Raw genomic sequence first — 21,927 nt, 5'->3', positions numbered from 1 at the left:
GCATGAGAATTAGTCCACCCACAGCAAATGTTTGTTTCACATCAGTGTATCATAAATATTCATTGTAGAGTTAAAACCTTTGTTTATTTTATTTAAGAAAATATTTCACAGTTTTCTCCAATTGAAAACATTTGATGTTGCACGTAGTACTTTCATTTATTATTTATTCATTATTATTATTATTATTTTTTCGTTTTTTTTTTTTTTTTTTTTTTTTGCATTCTTTCTTCTACTGAAATTCGATGAGTCACGAAAAAAATTTCTTAAAATAGTCTATAGTGATTTTATTTCCATAATTTTACTTTTTACTATTATAATAATGCAAACTGAGAAAAAAATCTGATTTAGGAACTTTGGATAAATGTTTTGCTTACTCTTTTCATTATCTATAGTACTCATTGTAACTTTAACAGTAAAACGTATTTCAAACTGTTAAAAAAATTTTATATTATAACGTTTTATTTATTTATTATTTTTTTATATATATAAAAATCAACTGCACATATAATATTGAAACTTGAAATATGGTTCTTGCTTGAAATATGGATAATTCAGAGATGCTCTCTGTTTCCCTAATTCCCCATCAAGAGAGAAATCATTAACCCTCTGGCGCTGGCGAAGCTGTAGTGATGCCTGCCGACGCCACTTTCCGTCATTATTAACAAATCCAGAGCCGTTTTTAAGGATGGGCCTGGCCCAAGGCATGTGGCAAATGATTGAATTAATACGTTCTTGTAGAAGGGGACTCGAAACTTGATTTCTAAAGGGGTGGTTTGTTTTACTCAATTACTGCACCAGCTATACAATTCTTGGAAAGGGGATTTTTGTATGCCAGCCAACAACAGTAGAACAATACAAATGTTTCTTTCTATACATACATACTAGAACATACTTTATGTTTCTTTTTATTTTTAAAAAATTAAAATTTTTATATGACAGAAAATTTGAATTATGTGTTTCTAATAATACTTGTTTTCTTAAATGTATTGACCACACCTGTTTTTTGAGAAGCAAGTTTAACAAACGAAATTAGTAAATTGATATTTTTCTTTTATATAAAAATAATACAAAATTATTATTTGTACAATTAAAATAATTATTATGAATATGTAATTATAAATTTAAAATTTTTAAATTTAGCGAATAAAAAAATATTAACGATAATTCTAAATTTATATTGCAAAAATTCATTTATGAAATCAAAATTCATAGCTACTAATAAATATATTATTATTAAATAAAAAAAATTCCTTTACGATGACATTGTTTGCTTAGAAAATATATTATTATTATAGTTAAATGAAATTCTCCCTAGTGTAAATTCAAAGAATAATAATGAAGGAATTATGAGACTGAAACACTAAAAAAAAAATTTAAAACAAATACTTCCATGTAAATAGATGGTATAACAGGTGAATAAAAAACTAGTTTTTGTAAGAAAATTATGAAGTAATTTTGTATTGTAAACAACAAAAATTCCATCCCAACCTATCCTTTATAAAAAATTAAAGCTTCAATCTTGATTCAAATTCTTCATTTTTTTTTTTTTTTAATTTTCCCACGAAAAATCATCTAGCTTCTCTTTCTCACTCTCTCTACTTTTAACTGAAAAAGATAATTTGGAGTTCAGTAGTACAATTAGTTTTTAAATTTTCATTTTCAACGTGAAAAAAGTGCTTGAACGAAATACTTGAGTAGTGCTTCGAAAACAAAAGGTTTCAGGGCATTGAGCTATTATCCCTTTATATTTTCTTCTTCATACACTTCTTTTTTTTTATTTAAAAAAGATTTAATTATTTGTCAATCATGAGCATTGAATATGATGTCTGGCAGGAAATGAATTTTAATGATGTGACAGAAGACTCTCAAAAACCATGAAAAGTACTGTTACCTTAAACTTTCAATACTAATTATGTATTAACGCTTTTATAATAATGTATTTGTTTTTCAACCTTAAAGTAAAATAATTTTTTAAAAATGATTTAAGCTAAAAAATTTTTATACTAAAATTAATCATAAATGACTCCCAAATAACGACAGGCCCAGGGCCCCGAAAAACATAAAAACGGCTCTGAACAAATCAATGACGACAGTCGAAGAGCGGCGCTGCCTCACCGATCCAGACTTTACTTATGTTCCCTTATAAAGACTTTACTAATAGATGTTTACAGCTAATCTTTTGTTACTTAATTGCTAGCATGTTATCTTGTTATAAATATGTTTTTTGTTGGTTTTTAAATACACTTTTTAAGTTATGATTCTTCATTTGTCGTCAAAGATGCACACAGTTTAAAAGAAAGAGCGACGTCCCTTTTATATATTTTTTCAGACAGTTTAATTGCTAATAGAAACATGGTTTTTTTATTTTTTAAATACATAAGAAACCGTCTAATAGTTACTAAAAAAATCTGTTAGATTATCGGAATTATATTTCTATTAAAATCCAAAAAAAAGTAGTTTGAAAAAATGTTTTTTTATTTACATTCAAAAATTTATCAATAATTAATTTTGAAAATTAAAGAAATTTACATGTTGAATTACTTATGTTCCCTTATGTTTAAATGATTACAAATAAGTGCAAATTTGGAAAGGCATTGTTTGGAAGTGCGCCGTCAGTCCATGCTTCGCAATGGACACTTGTATCCTTATCTACATTTAGTTTTCTCTATTTCATAACCATAAATTATTATAATTCAAAATATTAAGTTTTTTACTTATTTTGACTTTAATTATTACGAAATAATAAAAAATATTTTGAATGAAAATTCTGCGTCAAAAGGTTTAACCTTCTACTCTTCACCTGACTGTTATCTGCCGTGGAATATTATCTCTTTTGCATTTCTGTGTTTCTTTTGTTATCTATTTTGTATTGCTTACAAAATTAAATGATATCTTTGGAAAGTTCCAGCAAAATATTTTTTTTCAATTTCATTATTATTCTTTAATAACTGGTTTGTTCAAATGTAATTTAAAATTCCTATTGTAAATGAAATCTGCAAATTTAAATATAGAACAGCAATGTTTATATAATGAAAAAACGTTTATTGAAACTGTATTAAAAAAGTTATTTTATTTAGCTCTTTTAAAGTATGTGAATAAGCACAATAAATTAGTCAGCTAAAATGCTTGTTAATTATGGTGTAAGCAAAATATTGATTGCATAGCAAAGATATTGTTTGTATTCAGTATTGTCACCTGGAAGAGTCATTCCACAGTATTTTCAGTTAGGGGTTGAATAAATTCAAATTAATGCAGCGAAAAAGCGAGAAAATTATTACTCTCATGATCATTATCTCCACTATTTTCATTTTATGATCAATAAAAAGCAAGGTCACAGAAAGGGATGTTTTTATAATGTATTACATTCTCCTTTTTTCCTGACAACCTTAAACATTTCTATAAAAATTTTAAATAACTACTAACTATTGCTTTTTAATTAAATTGTGATTAACTATTACTCTATTATTTTTCAATAATTACTATTACTTAAAAAATTGCATATAATTTTACTTGTTAACTGCTTTTTTAAATAACTATTACTCCACTTAGGCTCCATCATTAAATTCATGCTTGTTTTGTAGAAGGGAAATATGAAGACTGAGTCGCAACGAACATTATGGATCTATATCCATGACCATAATGTCCTCGCAATTAGGCCGTTATCTGGTAAAAAATAATATTGCTCTCGGTTTTTTTTCTTTTTCTTGTTTACATGATATGTTACACGATGTACTAAAAACTGAACTCAGTGGCGCGACAGCCCATAGAGGAATATCTAACTCTTCTTCATGTCAAAAGCAATAAACTATGGTATAGTACATAGGTTCTCAACCTTTTTAACGCTGCCGCCCCCATAAGGAGCAAAAAAAAAGTTTAAATGCCCCTTTTGTGAAAATTCAGTTATTTGGAGCATAGGGTGAGCTGAATTATAAGAGGTAACATTTTTAAGCAATATTCTTACGCGTTAACATTGTTTGGTTTTTTTAAAAAAAATAGTGTGAACGTTAACTGGATACTTTTCTCCCGACAGGTAATCTATTTATTATAATCAAAATAAATACGGTAATGAGAAAACAAACAAAGAAATCTATGCTAAAATGAGTTATTTAAACTTAATTAGATAATTAAAAAAACATCAAAAATAATTTTTTACACTGAAACGTGGTATCAACCAAGCAATCAAGTAACTATGTCAGTGGGATGATTTTGCTTGATGGTTCAGAGCTAGTTTCTTAACATTCGGTTCAATATTTTCAGTGAGGTGAAGACGCAAGTCCCCTCGTTGCACGATTTCGAGTCGATTTCTCTTTTTTGTGACTAGATCCGTCACAGCACAGTCCAGGGTAGAGACGACTTATGTTATCTTGAAGCCAAAATTCTGTGAGACGATCACCATTCTGGAAGCTAGCTTTCAAAGTTTCATAAGTTGAAAGTTCGACCAATTCCTCCTGAATATGAACCTCTGCTGCTTCAATATTCACGTAAGGGTTCATAACCCATTGAGGAACTTCCAGGGTCAACACATCTTTAAAACGATTAGAAAAGCCCATGTAAAAAGACTCAAGATGTTGACAATATTCCTGTATATCACCAGAGGAAATTTCACCATTCTTTTTAAGATCCGATAAGATCGGAAATTAGCTAAACTCATTCCTACCAAAATTCTGCTTCCACAAAATGAGTTTTTTTAGAAAGGCAGAAATAACTGATTTTGAAGTGATCAAATTAAGTTCGTTGCCTTGAAATTTTAAATTAACACCATTAAATTTTGCAAATAAATCCGTCATGTAGGCAACGTCTATCTTAAATTCTAGCAATCTGTCTCTCAGAGCTACATCTTTGTCTTCCAGGAACTCAAGCACAGAGTCGAAAAGATTTCAAAACCTATTGAGACAGGTCATAGCTGTCTGAATAATCGATCGTTAAGAGCATTACTGCGAATTTTGTTCACAGCAGAGATAACGTATTGCAGTGACTGATGCAAGCGGTCACTGAGATTTTTTCCTACTAAATGCTGTCTGTGAATCACGCAGTGAACAGCTAAAATATCTGGTACACCCCTCTTCAAAAAGGCGATAAACCCACCATGTCGACCCACCATTGCTGGAGCTCCATCAGTGGCAACAGACATAATATTCGTAAAAGTAATGTTTTTCTCTTTAAAATAATCTTTGACAGTGTTAAAAATAGATTCTCCTTTGTATCTATAATCAAACTTCGTGCAAAGAGCCTATCTAGAAAAAATTCTCCTTCCTCAACAAACCGGACATACGCCAACAATAAAGCCTCATTACTTGGCAAAGTTGATTCATCAACTTGCAGGGAAAATTCATTCGATATCAAAAGTTTGCATAAGGAATCCTCAACGTCTTCCGCCATCTCATCAATTCGTCGCCGCACTGTATCGTTGCTTAATGGGATATTTTTTATTACATTAGATGCGGCTGGATGATGTAAAACTGTTTCTAAGACTTCCTTAATAGATGGAAGTATCAACTCTTCGCCTATGGTATGAGCCTTGGCCAGATTTGGCAATTAATTTTGATATATTATAAGAGGCTATCAGACCATCGTCGCATTTTTGGGACGAGGTTGCTAGTAAGCAGGGTTGGCAAGTTTTTGACACATGACGGTTTTTACCGGTTATTACCATGGTTTTTACCGTCATGTCAAAAACCCATAGTTTGGATAAAACTGTATTTTTATTTGGGTTTAACTGCTTATAATTTAAAATTAATTCATTTTTTTGGCAATAAAATTTAAAACAAAGTTGCTAAAAGATATTTAAGAACAGATTTCTGCATTTTCCCCAACATGATTATATCAAAACATACTATTTGAAGTAAAATATTAGGATACTAATCAAAATTTTCAACATTTCCAAGCATCATTTTGTTTGGCATATTACGTTACTGAAGAATGTCAAGATTGATTACTTTCATTCATAAAATCTTGCTGTGAGAAACACATGTACACATAAAAAGAAAGCCTCATCAAAAAAAAACTTTTCTTATCATTTTTGTTTTCAATATTTTACACAGAAATGAGACATGAAAAAGCCTGGGAAATCCTTTTAGAGTTTCCTTGCAACATTGCACTAACCTTTTGTTATCATTATCCTCAATGATCTCGAATCCTCATTATTCTTGAATTTCAGACTCATTCATACTAAACTCAGAAATCGACTGGGCAATGAAAAATGTGCAAAATTAGCCACTTGCTATCGTATGCTTCGGCACAGTGACCCCGACTATTGAACATATAATTTTGTTTGTAATTAAGTTTTGTTTAATGTGCTTTTTCAACTGAATATAAGCTTTTAACTTGACAAAATAGCAGTAATTCTTGACATAGAGTTTGTTAGTAGTTAGAAGTTTTGTTTAGCTTATTTCTAATATTTAAGAAATGCCAAATTTTAAATTCTTCATTTTAGTTCCTGAATTTATTAATAGTTCCAAGCTTTTTTGTTTGTATGTTTATTTCTAACAATTAAGAAGTGCAAAATTTTGAATCCTTTGCAAATCAAGCTATAATGATAAAAGTAAGTATCACTATTTTCAATAAGTATATTACAATATTTCTGTATGAATGTATATCCTTCCATAAGAATACGTGTATGTAGTTGCAAAATCAATAGCAATCATTTACAACATTAATTTATAAAGGCAATTATGTGAAAATAATATATTGTCCACCATATGCCATAAATAAAAGAAAACAGTAGGTTTTTGACAGTTTTTACCGGTAAAAACACGGTTTTTACCACTGTCATGTCAAAAACCATTTTTTGACGGCAAAAACCCAACCCTGCTAGTAAGCCCGAGACCGAAGGTGCCTTCAGAAACTTGTCCTTGATGTTCTTTAAAAATGACAAGTCTTTATTCTGTTTGTCAGGGTGAATTTTTTGCAAATGCTCCTGCAAACGAGAGGGTTTCATGGCCTCATTCGATAAAACTTTGTTACAAAGTAAACACATAGGTAGTTGAGAGTTCGACGGTGATTAAACAAATCCAAACTTCCAGTAAGTGGCATTGTATTGACGACACTTCTTTTTGTTAAATGACATTGTTGGCGGCAACAAAATGCAAACGATGAAAAAAAAATAACTATTTCTTAAAATTAATGAATAATATACTATGAAAAACTAATTCACACACGTACCTGGCCAAAGAAATAATGAAATCGAATTGAAACCTGGGAAAAAACTGAAAGGAGTGAATGAAAACGATCATAAGAAATACTGATCAAATCAAACTTTCTTACTAAAAGAGCATGCACTTCAATTTCGCCAAATGGCTTGAATGAGTCAGAGCTATAGGAGACAGTCTTAGAAAATCCGATAACAGTAACGGCAGCTGTTTGCCAAAATCTTAATTGTGAATTAATAACCCCCCTAATATTTTTGAGGATCCTAATAAAGCAAAAATGGAATACACTCGAATTTTAAAAAAAAAATAACAATTTCCTCTCGTTCTAATAATGATTTTACTCTAAAAAAAAACTAAACAGCATAGCACTTTCGATTTAAAGTTATTAAGCGAATATGAATATCAAATTGACGCCTATCCGTCCAATAGTTCAGAACACAGTAGTCACCCCGCACTAAAATCTAAAAATAGATCTAATGAATATGTAACTCTCGAAGGTCTGTGCCAGTCTACATTTGATGAAAATAAAACCGCAAATTTATTGCTCGATAGTAAAAAAAAAAAAAAAAAAAAAGTTTTATTCAAAATAAATAAGCCGTTCACAGAAATAAGAAATTTATGAATCAAATTTTCGCCAAACGGCTTAAATGAGTTAGAACCATACGCCAAATGGTTTGAAAAAGTCAGAGGCAAAAATAAATGACTCATGCGCTGTGCAATACTGTTTCGAAACGGAGAAAAGGTGTCGTACAAGTTCGTCTTATTGCTGGTGCAAATGATGTATCGAATATTCTTATTTTTTCATTTAATATTAATTTAAGATTTATTTTACTTATTAAATTAATCTTAATTTAATAATTTTATTTGGGAGTTTTAAAACTAAATTTGAATGACTAACCATGCTCATTGCCCCCCTACCTCCCATAACATATCCAACGCCCCCCTACAGCCCAAAACAAGTTCCCTGCCCCTCAGCATACTCCCACCGCCCCCGTAGAGAAACAAGGGTATAGTAAAATAGGAAAATTTGCCCATTTCAGTGAAATATATCAGGAATATTCTGAAAGTGTTATTGATGCGGAAATAAGTTTTATAAGAGTTATTTTAACTCTAAATTTATTTTTTTATTTGCTTTGAACGTGAAAATATTAGCTGTAAAATGATGAATTTTTGAAGCCACGAATTCGAATGGTTCAAATTTGAATTTCTGCTTGTATAAATTCTAAAATATTAAAAAATTAAATACTATAAAAAATTTTAAATATGAAATTTCTTAAAATAATCGTATGCTCATAATTAAATTAAATATTGCATAACATAAAATTCCGAAAACCGCAATATACGTCAAAACATAAATGATCAACGTCGATGGATAGGCAATTGCAGTGTCTGCCTGAAAAAGGCAAATTACGTTTCAGCTTATGTAATGCTATTTAATTAGAATTTTTGGTAACGGTTGGCGTCATTCGTTTCGCTTTTTCTTTTTTAGAATTTATCTGTTCCTGATCTTTGATTTTAAATTATTTTAAAAAATAGTTATTTAAAAGTTAAAAAATATTTACATTGAGAAGGAACTATTGATATCTCCGAAAATATTAATTGTAAAAGGCATTATCTATCGACCTTTTTTTTTAAGAAATTTTTACACACTTTTTGTTTCTAGAAAACTGTTTGTCTACTTTAAGTTTTATAAACACATTTATATATAAATATACATACGTATACATATTACGTTCGTAAACATATTACGTAGCCATAAATATGTATACATGTGTATAGATATACAAATATGAATGCGTATGCATACGTATATGCATAAATACTTAAAATAAACTAACAGTTTTCTAAGAAAAAAAAAAGGATGTCCCCTCATATGTGTGTTGAATAGAATGAGATATGTAACAGGAATCGAATAGAGGGTTTTAAGTTTTTATTCATGCATTTTACATTGCTTATTCCTAATCGTATTTAATTATAAATATTATATTGTTCCCAATGCATTTTTTCTTGCTTATTCTAATGGACTAATATTTAAAATGCGTTTTTTTTATAAAGTATATTTATTTAAAAGAAACTTCTTACAGCTTTAAAACCAATTATGCCACACACTTGAATTTTATCTCATGCAATTAAGCATGAAAAACTAGATCGAAAAATGTATCTAATGTCTTCAGATAGCCCCTATATAGCGAAGCAAAAAGTGTGAATAAGTAAACGTCAAGAGTAGTTTTTTTTTATACATGATTGAGAATTTTGAACTATTCGTTCTATAGCTAAAGTAAACTTTATAAGCAAAATAAATTTCATAAAAATTAAACTAAAACAAATATTAAATTTAGAATAAAGTAAAATATTGATCAATATATTATTACAAAATAGTTTAAAATTATCTCATGCATTATTTAATATTTTTAATGTCATTTAATATATTAGAACATAACTAAAACGATAAATTAAAATGCCCAAACTAAAATAAGTAATTATTGTATTGTAAAATTTATCGTTAAAATGATTTACGTTGCAAGAAATGTTAAAGAAAATATTTCATAAAAATACATAAAATAACACTGCAAAAGAATTAAATATCTCATTAAAGTCCCCACTTTTTATAATAATCAGCGAATCTGAGTTATAACTGTTATAACTAGAACTTAATATAGCTAGACTATTATAAGGTCTAGCTAGAAATTTCTATATAGTATAGCTGAAGAATTGATTTCAGATTTTTTTTATTCCCCTTCTAAAAATGTTTTTCACAAATAATTTCTATCAGAAATCTCTAGGGATGTTTTTTAAATTTTTGTCTATATTTAATATCAAAAAAATTTGCTATGCTCTAGAATTGAATGTATTTTAGTTGATTTTAAAACTATAAATTAGATATCCCAAAGTTACTTCACCCAAGGCACCCTAAGTGCTCATGTGGTAATTTTCAGTCACAGAAGTTTTTTTTTTTTTTCTTATTGTAGGCAACAGAAATCAATTATGTATTTATGCTTTTTTGTGTTATGTTTTTTTTTCAAGTTCATGAATAGCTAAAAAAATAACTTCATAAACACATCATGGCCATCATGGATATTGCTCTAAAAATTTATAATAACAATTTAAAATAATTTGAAACATTAGGTGATTAAGTTTTAATGAGATCTTTTAATATGATACGTATATTAAGATGTCAGACGATGCCAACAGTCTTAAATCAACTAACAGAAACCAATCGAATAAAACTCTTTTAATTAGACACGCTTTTCTATAAATAGCCTTTTAGACTAGTAAAATTTATGGTCCGTGTTCCTTTTACTTGCCCAAGGGCTCCCCTGGGACTTCATGATGTTTTTGGAAGTGCGAACAATCAAAGGAAAAGAGGGGAGCAAATTGAAAAGGAAATGAAAGTTGAGTGCCTAAACACCTCATTGAAATGTAGAGAATTTGGTTTCCGGTCACTTTTTGAGTATCACAATTTGAAAAAAGAAAAAAATATATACTATTTATTCAGTATAATATATTTATTTTAAAAGATTTACAAGGCAATATGTTTCTTCGTAGATTTTTGTTTTAATACAATTAATTGGAACTCAAATTTTCAAGAGCTAATCCCCCCCCCCCTGATAGCCTGGGACCCTAGGCGCCAAAGAGAATTTAAAAAAGAAGAAGAAATAAAAGTACATGAAATGCTCTTGTATGTTCTAAAGCATTCTAAATGGCATTTTCTTTGCAGCTGTCAAATCTTTAAAAAAATAAACCACCGTTTTTGTTTTATGCAAATACACACTTCAGTAAATGAAATAAAATAACAAATGTTCTTAAATACTAATTATTTTAACTAATAACACCTCATCTACCACCGCGGTGCGGGGGGGGGGAGAATACACGAGGTTTAAAGGACGCACGATTCCAGAATTAATAAATTTCATCTATATTGATGAGCCTTCTACGGCCTGCGGTCTTTCTTAAACATATAAATAAAATAAAAACATGAATAAAATAAAAACTATACATTTTTTTCACAAAAAAAGGAAAAAAAAAATAAGGAAGAAAAAAAGATTAGGAATTTTAAATTGCAAATGAGTCTTTGAACGCGCCAAATCTAAACCATTGTAGTTTTTTTATAGCTCTTTTCGTTGTTTTTTACTACAAATTTTCATAGTTTTTAAAATCCCGATAATTTTACCTCGGCAAAATTAATGCGTGAATTTCGAATTTTAGTAATGCTTTTAAAGCTCTTCATTTCAGTCCATTTCAAAGTTAATTCAAGTTATTTTCGATCGCGTTTTATCGGAAGTAAAATTTTCAAGAGCTACCCCACCCCCCTGAGTCGGATTTCCAAATGTTTCTTGTCCGATCTCTTAAATGCAATATTATAACGGCTCGAGACTTTCAAATCGGGCAAGTAATAATCTCTTTTGAAGTACGTTATTTATGTCAGTCTTATCGTAAAAACAGGCTATTTTTCCATTGCTTGTTTTCGGCAATACGCATTTTCTCATGGTTTTGAAAATACCATACTTTTAATAATATATTAACACGACACTAAATCGCGAATATGCACTTGATTTGTGCCAAATTCATCAAAAATCTAAGAGATTTTTTATTGTTCTTTCAACTGTTATTGCTAGGCTTCTCCACAGGGTTTCAAAAATCCTGTTATTTTTAATCCGGCAATAAAACGACTTGCAACTTTCGAGGCATTTTAATCATTAATTTTGATGTGTTTTACTACTGCCGATTTCATCGTCCATCCAGCATGTTATTTTACAATCTTTTTTTTTTCTTTTAAAATAGCCATTATTTCCCTTTTTTAATTTTTTCAATACAATAACATTATTACAAAACGCAAAATTCGACTGTAGGATTTAATGTGTTTTTAATTTTTTGAGCTTAATTTCTAATTTTTGGTAGTTTAAAAAAATAAGAAGAAAAAACTTTTATGATTTAATATTCATGAAATCTCTTATAATTCACTAATTAGCAATGTCCTAAGGTTAAGAATATATAGAACTTAATCCTAAATTAATATTAAATCTTACTTTGAGCAATTATGCGTGTTTTTTTTTTAAAATTTTTTTTTAAAATTTAAATTACCCCATACGATTTCTTTACTTAAAATATTTACTTTGCAGTTATGTTCTCAAAAAATATTTATCTCTTTATTTTTTACTTTCATTCAAGAACATTACAGTTAATTGATTTTAAATTATACTTTTATGTTACTTGATGTGATATAAAACCGTCACTTTTTCCCCATCTTTATATTTTTTGATAAATCTATCTATTTATTCATTTATTTTTGATAAAAAGGAAATATTTTTATTCATGAGAGTATTATTTTGGTTTTCTTCTGTTGTTAATGCTTAAGAGAATTTAATTTTATGCAAATATATTACAAAGCTAACTGATAAAAAAGAAAGAATTAGTTGAATGAATTAAGATAATAAAAAAGAATTATAATTATTTAAAAGAATTTAATTTAATAGAAATTTATCACTTAGTGACTGATGAAAAGAGCTGTGTGTAAAACACTTATGTTTACATTAAAATTATATCTAATCTATTCAAATACTTGGAACGTAGCCCTTCATTCAGAATGGTAGTGCACTCTACTATAGATTAATTCAATGTTGTTACTCAGTAACAATGTACTTTTCTAAATTTCGCCTTTTCATCGCGATTATTAATTCTTTGCTAATTCATATAAAAATAATTTAAATTAAAATCTATAAATTTTTATAAATTAGAATAAAATGAATGATTATAAATTAAAAATAAAATGAATGACTAAAAATTCCCGATTATCTCTTCACAGTGTTCTTGTCTCATATAATATATTTTTCAAAAAATTGTGCTTAGTTTAAGATTGAGTGCATTTATAATTTTTGCTGTGGGGGGGGGGGCGCACCTAAGTCTAAAACATAATAAAATAATATTAATTCTCAGTCTTTAAACCAGGATGTAAACATTTCCATTACAAAAATACCTGTTAGAAAAGTATATCAATTTTGAATTTTTTCACATCAAAACTTTAAAATAATGAATGTAATTGAGAAGCAAGAAAATATGGACAATATGAATTTTTTTTTGATCAGTAAAACAAAACTTAAAGGAAAAATTATTTTTGATATAAATGTGGCATGCGTACAGATGGATGGAAATGGAATTTCTGAAGTTGAAAACAAATTGTAAAATTTGTATTGGAATTTTTTTTTTAAAGATTACGTTACATTTGAATTTTCAACTGTGTAAGAATTAATCACTTTTAATAAATAAAACGTGGAAAAAAATGCAAATAATTATTAAATACAATCTAGTTTAAAGAATAAATGTGTTAGTCGAACAACATTATTATCACAATAAAACTTAATATTGATATTTCAACTGTAACTGTTGTACCTATTTTCGAACGTATTAATTATTCTTACTGTTCATGTATTTCATTTCAATTTTCAAACTCAGCCGTTTACTTGAACAAATGGGCAAAAATCTTAAACAATTTTTATCACAAAACATATTTATAATGAAACTACATAAATTATTTATGCTACGTCCTGTGATTGCTTTTTTTAGGTGCACCTAAATACTTTTCATTTTTGAATGCTTATAAGTTTAATTTTTTTAACTCTAATCTGAAATATTTAGGATCCTCTCAATCATCTTATCTTTCATAATTTATTGCTACCAGCTGTCGAGTAAACAGCCTATTTTGTAAGTTTTTCGTTCATGCGTATCCTTTCTCAAAAGGTTGGTGAAGGGAAGGGAAGCATCAGTTAAAAAAAAGTTTAGATAGAAAGATAGTGGTGGTGCCATCTACAGAGGCGTTATTGAAATATAAGAAATTTTTAAAATGATTTGTGTAAATTTGTAATTAAATGCATTGAGTTTGGGAAAAGAATACAAAAATTATGTGCTAATTAATTCGAATTATGTTAGTCAATTTAATGCAAAAATTTCCTTATTTTGTCGATGATTTTAATCAAGTCTATTCTATTTCGCATTGAAGTTAAAAATATTGGCCCAAACTTTTTAAATTCATTACTTTGTCATGAACTCATACTCCCCTCAAATATGACGGAAAATTTACCTACACTCAATAAATAAGTGCCTCAAATTTTACATTATTGCTTAGTCTAATTAAGGAAACATGCTTTATATTAGTCACACCAATTGTATCACGAGTATGCTTGGGTCACATTTTGTTATGATTATGAAATATTTATTTTGTATTTTTTATTAAATAATCATGTGAAGACTCTTGAGTCAATGAAAAACGAGTGAACAATTGAGATCTTATTATGAGCAGTAAATATATTTTATTCAATACATGAAATGCTGCCTTTTCTTTACATTGAATGATCGTTAAATACTAAGGATTGTATAAATATATTTGCACTTACAAACTATAAATAATTTATTCGGATTTCTGTTCGCAATTTTTGCATTTTAACGTCTTAATCACCAGTCATTACATTGTACATTTAACATCAAATAAAGAAAATAGGAAAGAAACTGAACATAGATTCTTGCAAAGCTTTTTATTTATTCAACGTTCATTAATTAATTAAAAAAGATGATCATTCAACAATTAAGGAAATACATATTTCTAATGAAAAGGCAGAAAATCAATACTTCGAATAAAATATAATTACATACCCTTTTAATAATCTTTTATTATTTCTTGATAAGCTTTGATTTGAAATGAGCTTTGATTCTGGAAATGAGCGCGCCATTTTCTGTTCTGTAGACGTCTGTAAGAAGGACAGGGAGGAGGCGTTACTCATTATGATTAGTATACTGCGCATGCTTGAAAACATGCCTGGAAGGGTCATCCTGTTTCCTGAGGATTCACAGGCATCCTCACGCTATACACTACCAAAAAAAAAGTCTTATTCATACAGAGATATGGCAAAATACATAAAAAAATTATATTAACATTAATCATATATCCATTACAAATATGGGCATATATATAGACAATTATCTAGTCTCTTGATTAAGCTACATATTAGGACTATGTTTTCCCAACTATGGCTTCATATCATATTTTGGTAGTTGAAAATTGGAATAAATTATTCAGAGAAGAGCGTTTTTATGTCCCATTTCCAATTTCAATATTTTCCATCCAATAATTCATCAGCACTAATATTATATTTAAGGCCTACAATTCGAATTGCTTTTTTATCAGATTGCTTTATTTCTATGGAATCGAAAAGAGTTTGATAAAAAAATTCATTCATTTTTCTTTTGAAATCCGATTTTTATACGTGATTTCTAAACTGGGGATATAACTGACTCAAGAGAAATTTACCCTAACACTGTTGTGTCTCTTGTTGAAAATCCATCTCATGAATCAAACATTGTTTCATTTTTTTTTTCCGCATTGCATTATTTATTTATAATATTCTATTCATATTTTCTCAAAATATGAATTTTTAAAATTTTATTTTAGTTAAAATAGTTATTTCTTGATTTTGTTTAGGAGCTAAATAATCATTAAACTAAACTCAGTGGCGTGATAGCCCATAGAGGGCCAAGGCCTACTGCGCCCATCTCAGTTTTCTTGACCTTGGGCTCTGGTGTGCAGGAGCAGATGTTCCGGTCAGGTGGTCAGCCGAACGCGGAACCCCCAGTGTTTAGTTCCCAAGCATGCTTGGTACTCATTTATCGACCCACTGAAGGGATGAAAGGCTGAAATAATCATTAACATACTTTAATTGACAGTAAGTCTCTTTTGATGAAAGTGTTTATATCTAACATATTTTCATCTTTGCTGTTATATTGAAAAACGAATTTTTTGAACTCACTGTATATTTAATCTTAATGTAACTGTGATGCAAAATAATCAAATTCACTAGCTATTATGCTAAGTTCGCGAATTTCAGAAACTGAAATATTTCAGGCTTAGTATGATAAACTAATAAATTAATCTATACAATTATATAAATCAAAGAATTAACGTTTGAAGAATTCCCAATTTGTCCAATCTATTTATCTGTAATTTATACAATTAAATACTGGGTATTACTTAATTAACAACATTTTCTTATGAAAGAAATTTACAGAATTTATATTATTCTCTTTAGTTTGTAATATTATGTTTAAGGACAAGTAGGTAGGTATATCTAACTTTTACCTTGTAGTTGATGGCTTGAATTTTTCATCTGATGCAGCTGATTGTCTCTCAATTATTTGAGGATTTCTTATCTTGACTGTAAAATATATTCAGAATTTGAGATCTTTTCAATCAGCACTTGATAAGTTTAAGAATTAAAATAATTTTATGTTTTTTTTTTCTTACCAACATCACCTATTGTAAATGATGTGCTTAATTTTGAGATAGCGTTCTCTTCACCCCAGCATGCAGCATTGATGGTGTCAGTTAAAGAGTCACGCAGAGTGAAATTAAGAACATATCGCTCAGTACCAGGCTCTATTTCAAAAATAATAATAATAAAAGAAGTTTGATAGGTGCAAAAAGTAAGAAGAATGTTTTCACTTATTCCGAACCGAACTATGTTGCTTTTGGCAATACTTTTGAAACGCTTATAACGATCTTCAAAAGCAAGATACATGCAAAATATAACAAACGGAAGGAAAAAAAATCTAAAAAGTTAAGTATAGAAATCTATTGAATTATTATTTTTTCCCCTTTATGTAGGGTCAAGTGAACCACAGTGTTAGAATAATTCGACTAACATACGTTTTTATTTATTTAGCTAGTAATGGAAATCAAAGTGTCAATGCTGTTATTTCATATTGCTTCGAGCATTTTATTTGATCTACCAATTTAATTTATAGAAATATAAGACAAACTACTCCAAAATAAAATTTGAATAACTAACTAAACCATAGTACCTGAGCATTCGACACGAAGATTCATGTTATTTCAAAAATGAATTTTTCTCTTAAAAAAACTTCAAGAATATGCTCGTTTATATATTTTATAGTGAAGTTCTTCTTTCTATAGATTTTTTTTATATTTATGAAGCAATCAAAATGTTTGAAATTATTTGCAACAATAATAATTTAGATTATTTTTAACTACCTTAATCTAGAATTAGTTGAGTGAAGAAAACTGACTATCAATTTGATTAAAATTTTCTTTCCTTTTTTTTTTTTTTGATATGTGAAACAAATATTATTCATATGTAAAATAAATATTAAGTAAGATTAAATAAAATAAAAAAACTATTTGCAAAAAGGAATCTAGTGAAACTGATTTTCTGTTTTCATCATCATTATTATTCTTATCCACTTTCATAAAATATATTTTGACGTTACGGCATATAAAATTTTGATAGTTTTAAAAAATCTGTATGAATAAACCTATTGACCTTTGATGGAGCAATTTAAAGTGGCATGACACACACTGAATCCGATGCCTAGCATATGAAAAATTATTTTATTATTTTTATCACTCTTATTGGTGCCATATTTGAAATTAATTTAATAATAATAAATTTTTTATTTATAGGGGATTATTATTATATGTATATAATAATAATATAAGATCAATTTTACTAGTATTTAAATGTTGGGCCCACAGTTTCTCTTTGTATATATAAAATAGCTTGGACTTGATGAGAAGATCGTTCGCATAAATAAAGCATACATTTGATTTAAAAATAAATAAAAGTAAGAAAATTTTATGAATATGAAATTTAAATTAAAAATAAAATAATTTAAATTAAAAGCACTCTCAATAGATTTCAATCTAATAATCAGATTTGCGCAAATCATGAGAATGACAGAAGCTTGTTTTAAATATGTTATGGTTTACGCAGACGAGAATTTAAATTTCGAAATTGTATGTTCTTTTATATACATAATTTCCCCCCTTAAAGATTAGGATTTTGATCTTAAATATGTAAGAAGAGATAACATCAAATAATTGTTTAGAAAAGGAATAATTTTAAATTAATATATATTTTTAGTTATCAAGTTTAAAAATAGATAAAAATTATAGAAAGTTTTAAATTAAAAGCTAAAAATTTTAACATCTTGGTAAATCATGTCAATGCTAAAATCCGAAAAATCTGTTACATATTTCTGTCGAAGTAATAACTCAAAAATACTCGTACTTTTAAGGTTTAACCTATCTAATTAAAATTTTAGATATTCAAATTTAAAATTACTTAGTTTAATGACACAAAAGTTTTTATACTTTTTTTAAAGAAATTTTTTCTTTTGTAATTAAATGTTCTCTCTTTTGTAGTTAAATGCATATGTAAACGAATTTTGTAATTATATTTAACGAAAGCAAAAGTTCTATTTTTATGGAGATAGTACCTTTTTGTAACCGTTTTCGTAACTTAAAATACCTACTCTATATAGTGATAGCAAATTTTAGGTGGCCCTTTAAATCATTAAAATTAAGAGTTGATGCTTGTAAATTTCATGATTACATCGAAAGATATTAAATAATTTCCTTTTTTTTTATTTTACTGGCCGTATACTGAAATGTAAATGAGTTTTGTAAAAAGAAGAAAATGACATGCATGTTAAATTTGTGATTTTAGCAAAAGCAAATAAATTGTCTTCCCCCCCCCCTTTTCAAAATTGAGTTAGGATCAATTTCCGTATTCTTATTCTCATAATAAGTACTATTGTAATCTGACCAATCAACGAATGAATACTTATTGATTTTTGAGCTACTAAAACAAAGCATGTAAAAAAAAATATATTTAAAAAAAATTCGATTCTCAAAACAAATGAGAATATTCGAAGGGGGAAAATTAAATATTTTTCATAGTTACTAATGTTTTTTTTTTTTATTAATTCAAAAAGTAGACCCTATATAAATTATTAAAACTGATTTGATCTTTGTATCTATAGCCTTTCTTGTGTTTCATAGGGTAGTATGTGTCAATTTTCTTAAAATCTTTGTACCATATTACAAAGATAGTGATAATAAATGCATAAAATTAATCGATTAAGGTATCTGACCAGGTTCTGTAACATTATTTTTAAAACAGTCTAAATTAAAATTTTATTGAGTCCTAAAATTATAAATCTAAAGGAAACTTTAAAAAATTTATACAATGCTTTTTATTTCCAAGTAAAAACAAAAGATTTCTGTCATGCTAACAGCTCAAAAACAAATTGTAATGCATATAGATCAAAATATTTTTTTTTCTAGATCAATAATATAGTTAAATGTGTTTTGAACCAAAATCTTTATAAAATTTCAAATATGCAATAAAACCGATATAAATATATTGTCCAATATTAATTTTTTTTCCAACTAAAAATTCTAAACTTTCTTACTTAAATGATGATAAAAACTTACTTACACTAGACCCTAGTTTTTGTTTTGAACATAACTAACATTATACAAAATCTACATTCGAAGTTTCAAAAAATTCTATAATAAACTTTGGCTATTCTGTTTTGTCGGTCAGCATGCAAAAAAACAACTAAAACTTAGTTTCGAAAAATCGGAGAACAAAAATTTTCTTAAAATAATTTTGACTATACATAACTTCTAAATTTCTTTTTGTTAAATATTTCATAAGAGCGATTATCTATTCTAAATGAAGTAGGAAATATTTATAAAATGAATTAAAATAAACAAAAATTTTACTAATGCTTTACTTACGTTTTCTGCTATCGATTCGTCGCATTTCTTGCTTCGCTATTATTATTCCGTATATAATGGCTTGAGAAAGTTCAGATGAAAGTTCTCTGATTGAAACTTTTTGATAAGTAACTTCGCAATCATAATCGAATCCATAATTATCAGAAATCCATGCCATTTTACATTTGATTTCAAGTATTTCAATGTTACAGATTCGAAAATATGAGATGTGTTGTTGCTCGAACTATTTTAATGGAATATATAATGATCAGTTGCCGAATTCCATTTTCCAAAGGTATGAAAAGCAGACTATTTATTTGCTTATAAATATCTAAAATTAAAGAATCTTTTGTTAGCATACGATAATTAAAAGTAAATTGGGTATAATATGAAAAAAACACAACTACTTCGATTTAGTAGGAACAACATATGACGCAATGCTAATCGAATGGAATTTAGTTGTTGTTTATTTAGTTATTGTTATTAGTAGTTGTTGTTATTTGTTTTAGTTGTTGTTGTTTATTTAGTTGCATTTAGTTTCAATAACTTTTCTTTATAATGCAATAAAATCTGGAGAGCAGCTATTTAAACGATCGAACACTTCGTTTGTTTATTTGTGGCTTGAAGTTAGGCTCGCAGAAAATGCCGTTCATGGGTTAAATTTAGTAGGAACAACACAACCTGTGACGTAGGCTATATTATACCCAATTAATCGTAGCCTAGTTTTGTACATTTTTTTGAAATTTTTTATTTTCGTTTATTATTTTTAAAAGGGTTTGACACGCAATATTATAATATGGTTGAATTCTTAGTTATAATTTCTATCGATTCAATATATGAAAGACGAAATATTAAATTTTGTCCAACTTATTTAACGTCATTTCAGTCACCAGTAGCTTCAGTCATTCAGTATAAGACGAAAATTTGTTCTTTGCATTTAGCAGTAAATAATTTATTATCAAAAATTGTCAGATTTTGGAAAATAATGGCGCAATTAAAAACTAGACCGTTACATGTCAATAAGTCTTATTAAATTCGTAAGGTTTCTATTTGAAAATTAGAAAACGATTTCGCTAACTTATTTGTAGGTATTATAGAATCGTTTGCTATCATTGAAGAAATACAAAACACTGCCTTTTTACTTTTACAAAACAGTAATTAAAAAAATTTTCAACATGTAATTTTAATTGTTTTCAATTATTTATTGTTTTGAATTAAAATTGGAATTTAATAATTTTTAAGAAAAGAATGCTTGGATGCTCAAAAAAGATTTAATTAAAGTGATGTTAAAACTTAAGCAATTAATGTTTTGAAAAACATTACTTTTTTGTTGATAACATTAGTTAGCCTAATATTTGATAATTGAAAACTAGTAACAGTACTAGCTTACTTTTTCATGCTTGATTTTAATGTTATTTTTGGCTATATGTTATTTTTTCACAATTTACCCACGTTAATTTACTAAGCAAATTGTTATTACTTATAAGAATATTAAGCAGAATTAAATAAAACCTGATTTTAAGTTGATATGATTATTTATTTCAAGGTTTTCATTTTTATGCAGCTGCATATGGTTCACTTTACACACAAATTGAGCAAAACCTTATTATCGGAAACCTTAAATTTTTTAGAAATAAATCAGTATTGTTTCTTCATAATTTTAATGCTGAATTGAATAAAATCAATTGCAAATCGAAGCATTTATTGTTTGAAAGTTATATGCATTTTTTTGAATTTCACCCTATGAGATATGTTTTTATATATAAACTAATGATTGCAGCAGCTAACAATTAGTTTTATTCTGCTCGGTATTATAAGTTGCATAGGAAATATTTACTCAAACTTTTTTAAAAGCATTATTTCAAATCATTCTCTCTTCGACATTTTACTCTATAAAATTGTTCACAACTTTAAAACAAATGATCATATCAGCTTATAGTTAGTTTTATTTTGAGTGTAAACATTGCATAAAAATTGGAGAACTAAAAATTTTACGCTATTAAACGAATGTTTATTCACGTTTACATTGATTGAAAAAACTATTTTTTGCAAAACTCTGATGCGATTGACAATAACAGAAGTTCTTTTTAGAATCAGCGTCAAAAATTGTTTAAAAAACTATTAGTTTTATGAAATCTGACAGAAAGTTTAAAAGTATAGACTAGTTTTATTGAGTTTACGTAAAGATTTGTAAGATTTAATAATATAATA

At 27.6% G+C, this 21,927-nt stretch overlaps 1 protein-coding gene across 1 annotated transcript in view; it reads right to left on the bottom strand.

Moving 5' to 3' along the window:
- The window catches only part of hdm (meiosis specific with OB domains hold'em), a 36,955-nt gene extending 16,916 nt beyond the window's left edge, over positions 1-20,039 (bottom strand). Inside the window, exons 1-3 of the mRNA XM_016049875.4 lie at positions 19,738-20,039; positions 16,438-16,569; positions 16,273-16,348 (exon numbers count right to left, since the gene is read on the bottom strand). Coding sequence (XP_015905361.2) covers positions 16,273-16,348; positions 16,438-16,569; positions 19,738-19,894 — 365 coding nt within the window. The 5' untranslated portion in view covers positions 19,895-20,039. The remainder of the gene's footprint in view (positions 1-16,272; positions 16,349-16,437; positions 16,570-19,737) is intronic.
- Positions 20,040-21,927: the final 1,888 nt, after the last annotated feature.

Source organism: Parasteatoda tepidariorum, chromosome 6 (assembly GCF_982258835.1).
Source record: "Parasteatoda tepidariorum strain Cologne lab strain chromosome 6, Ptep-v5.0, whole genome shotgun sequence".
Classification (NCBI taxonomy): domain Eukaryota; kingdom Metazoa; phylum Arthropoda; class Arachnida; order Araneae; family Theridiidae; genus Parasteatoda; species Parasteatoda tepidariorum.
The sequence above is the reverse complement of the archived record's forward strand: the minus strand, read 5'-3'. Positions and strand labels throughout refer to the sequence as shown.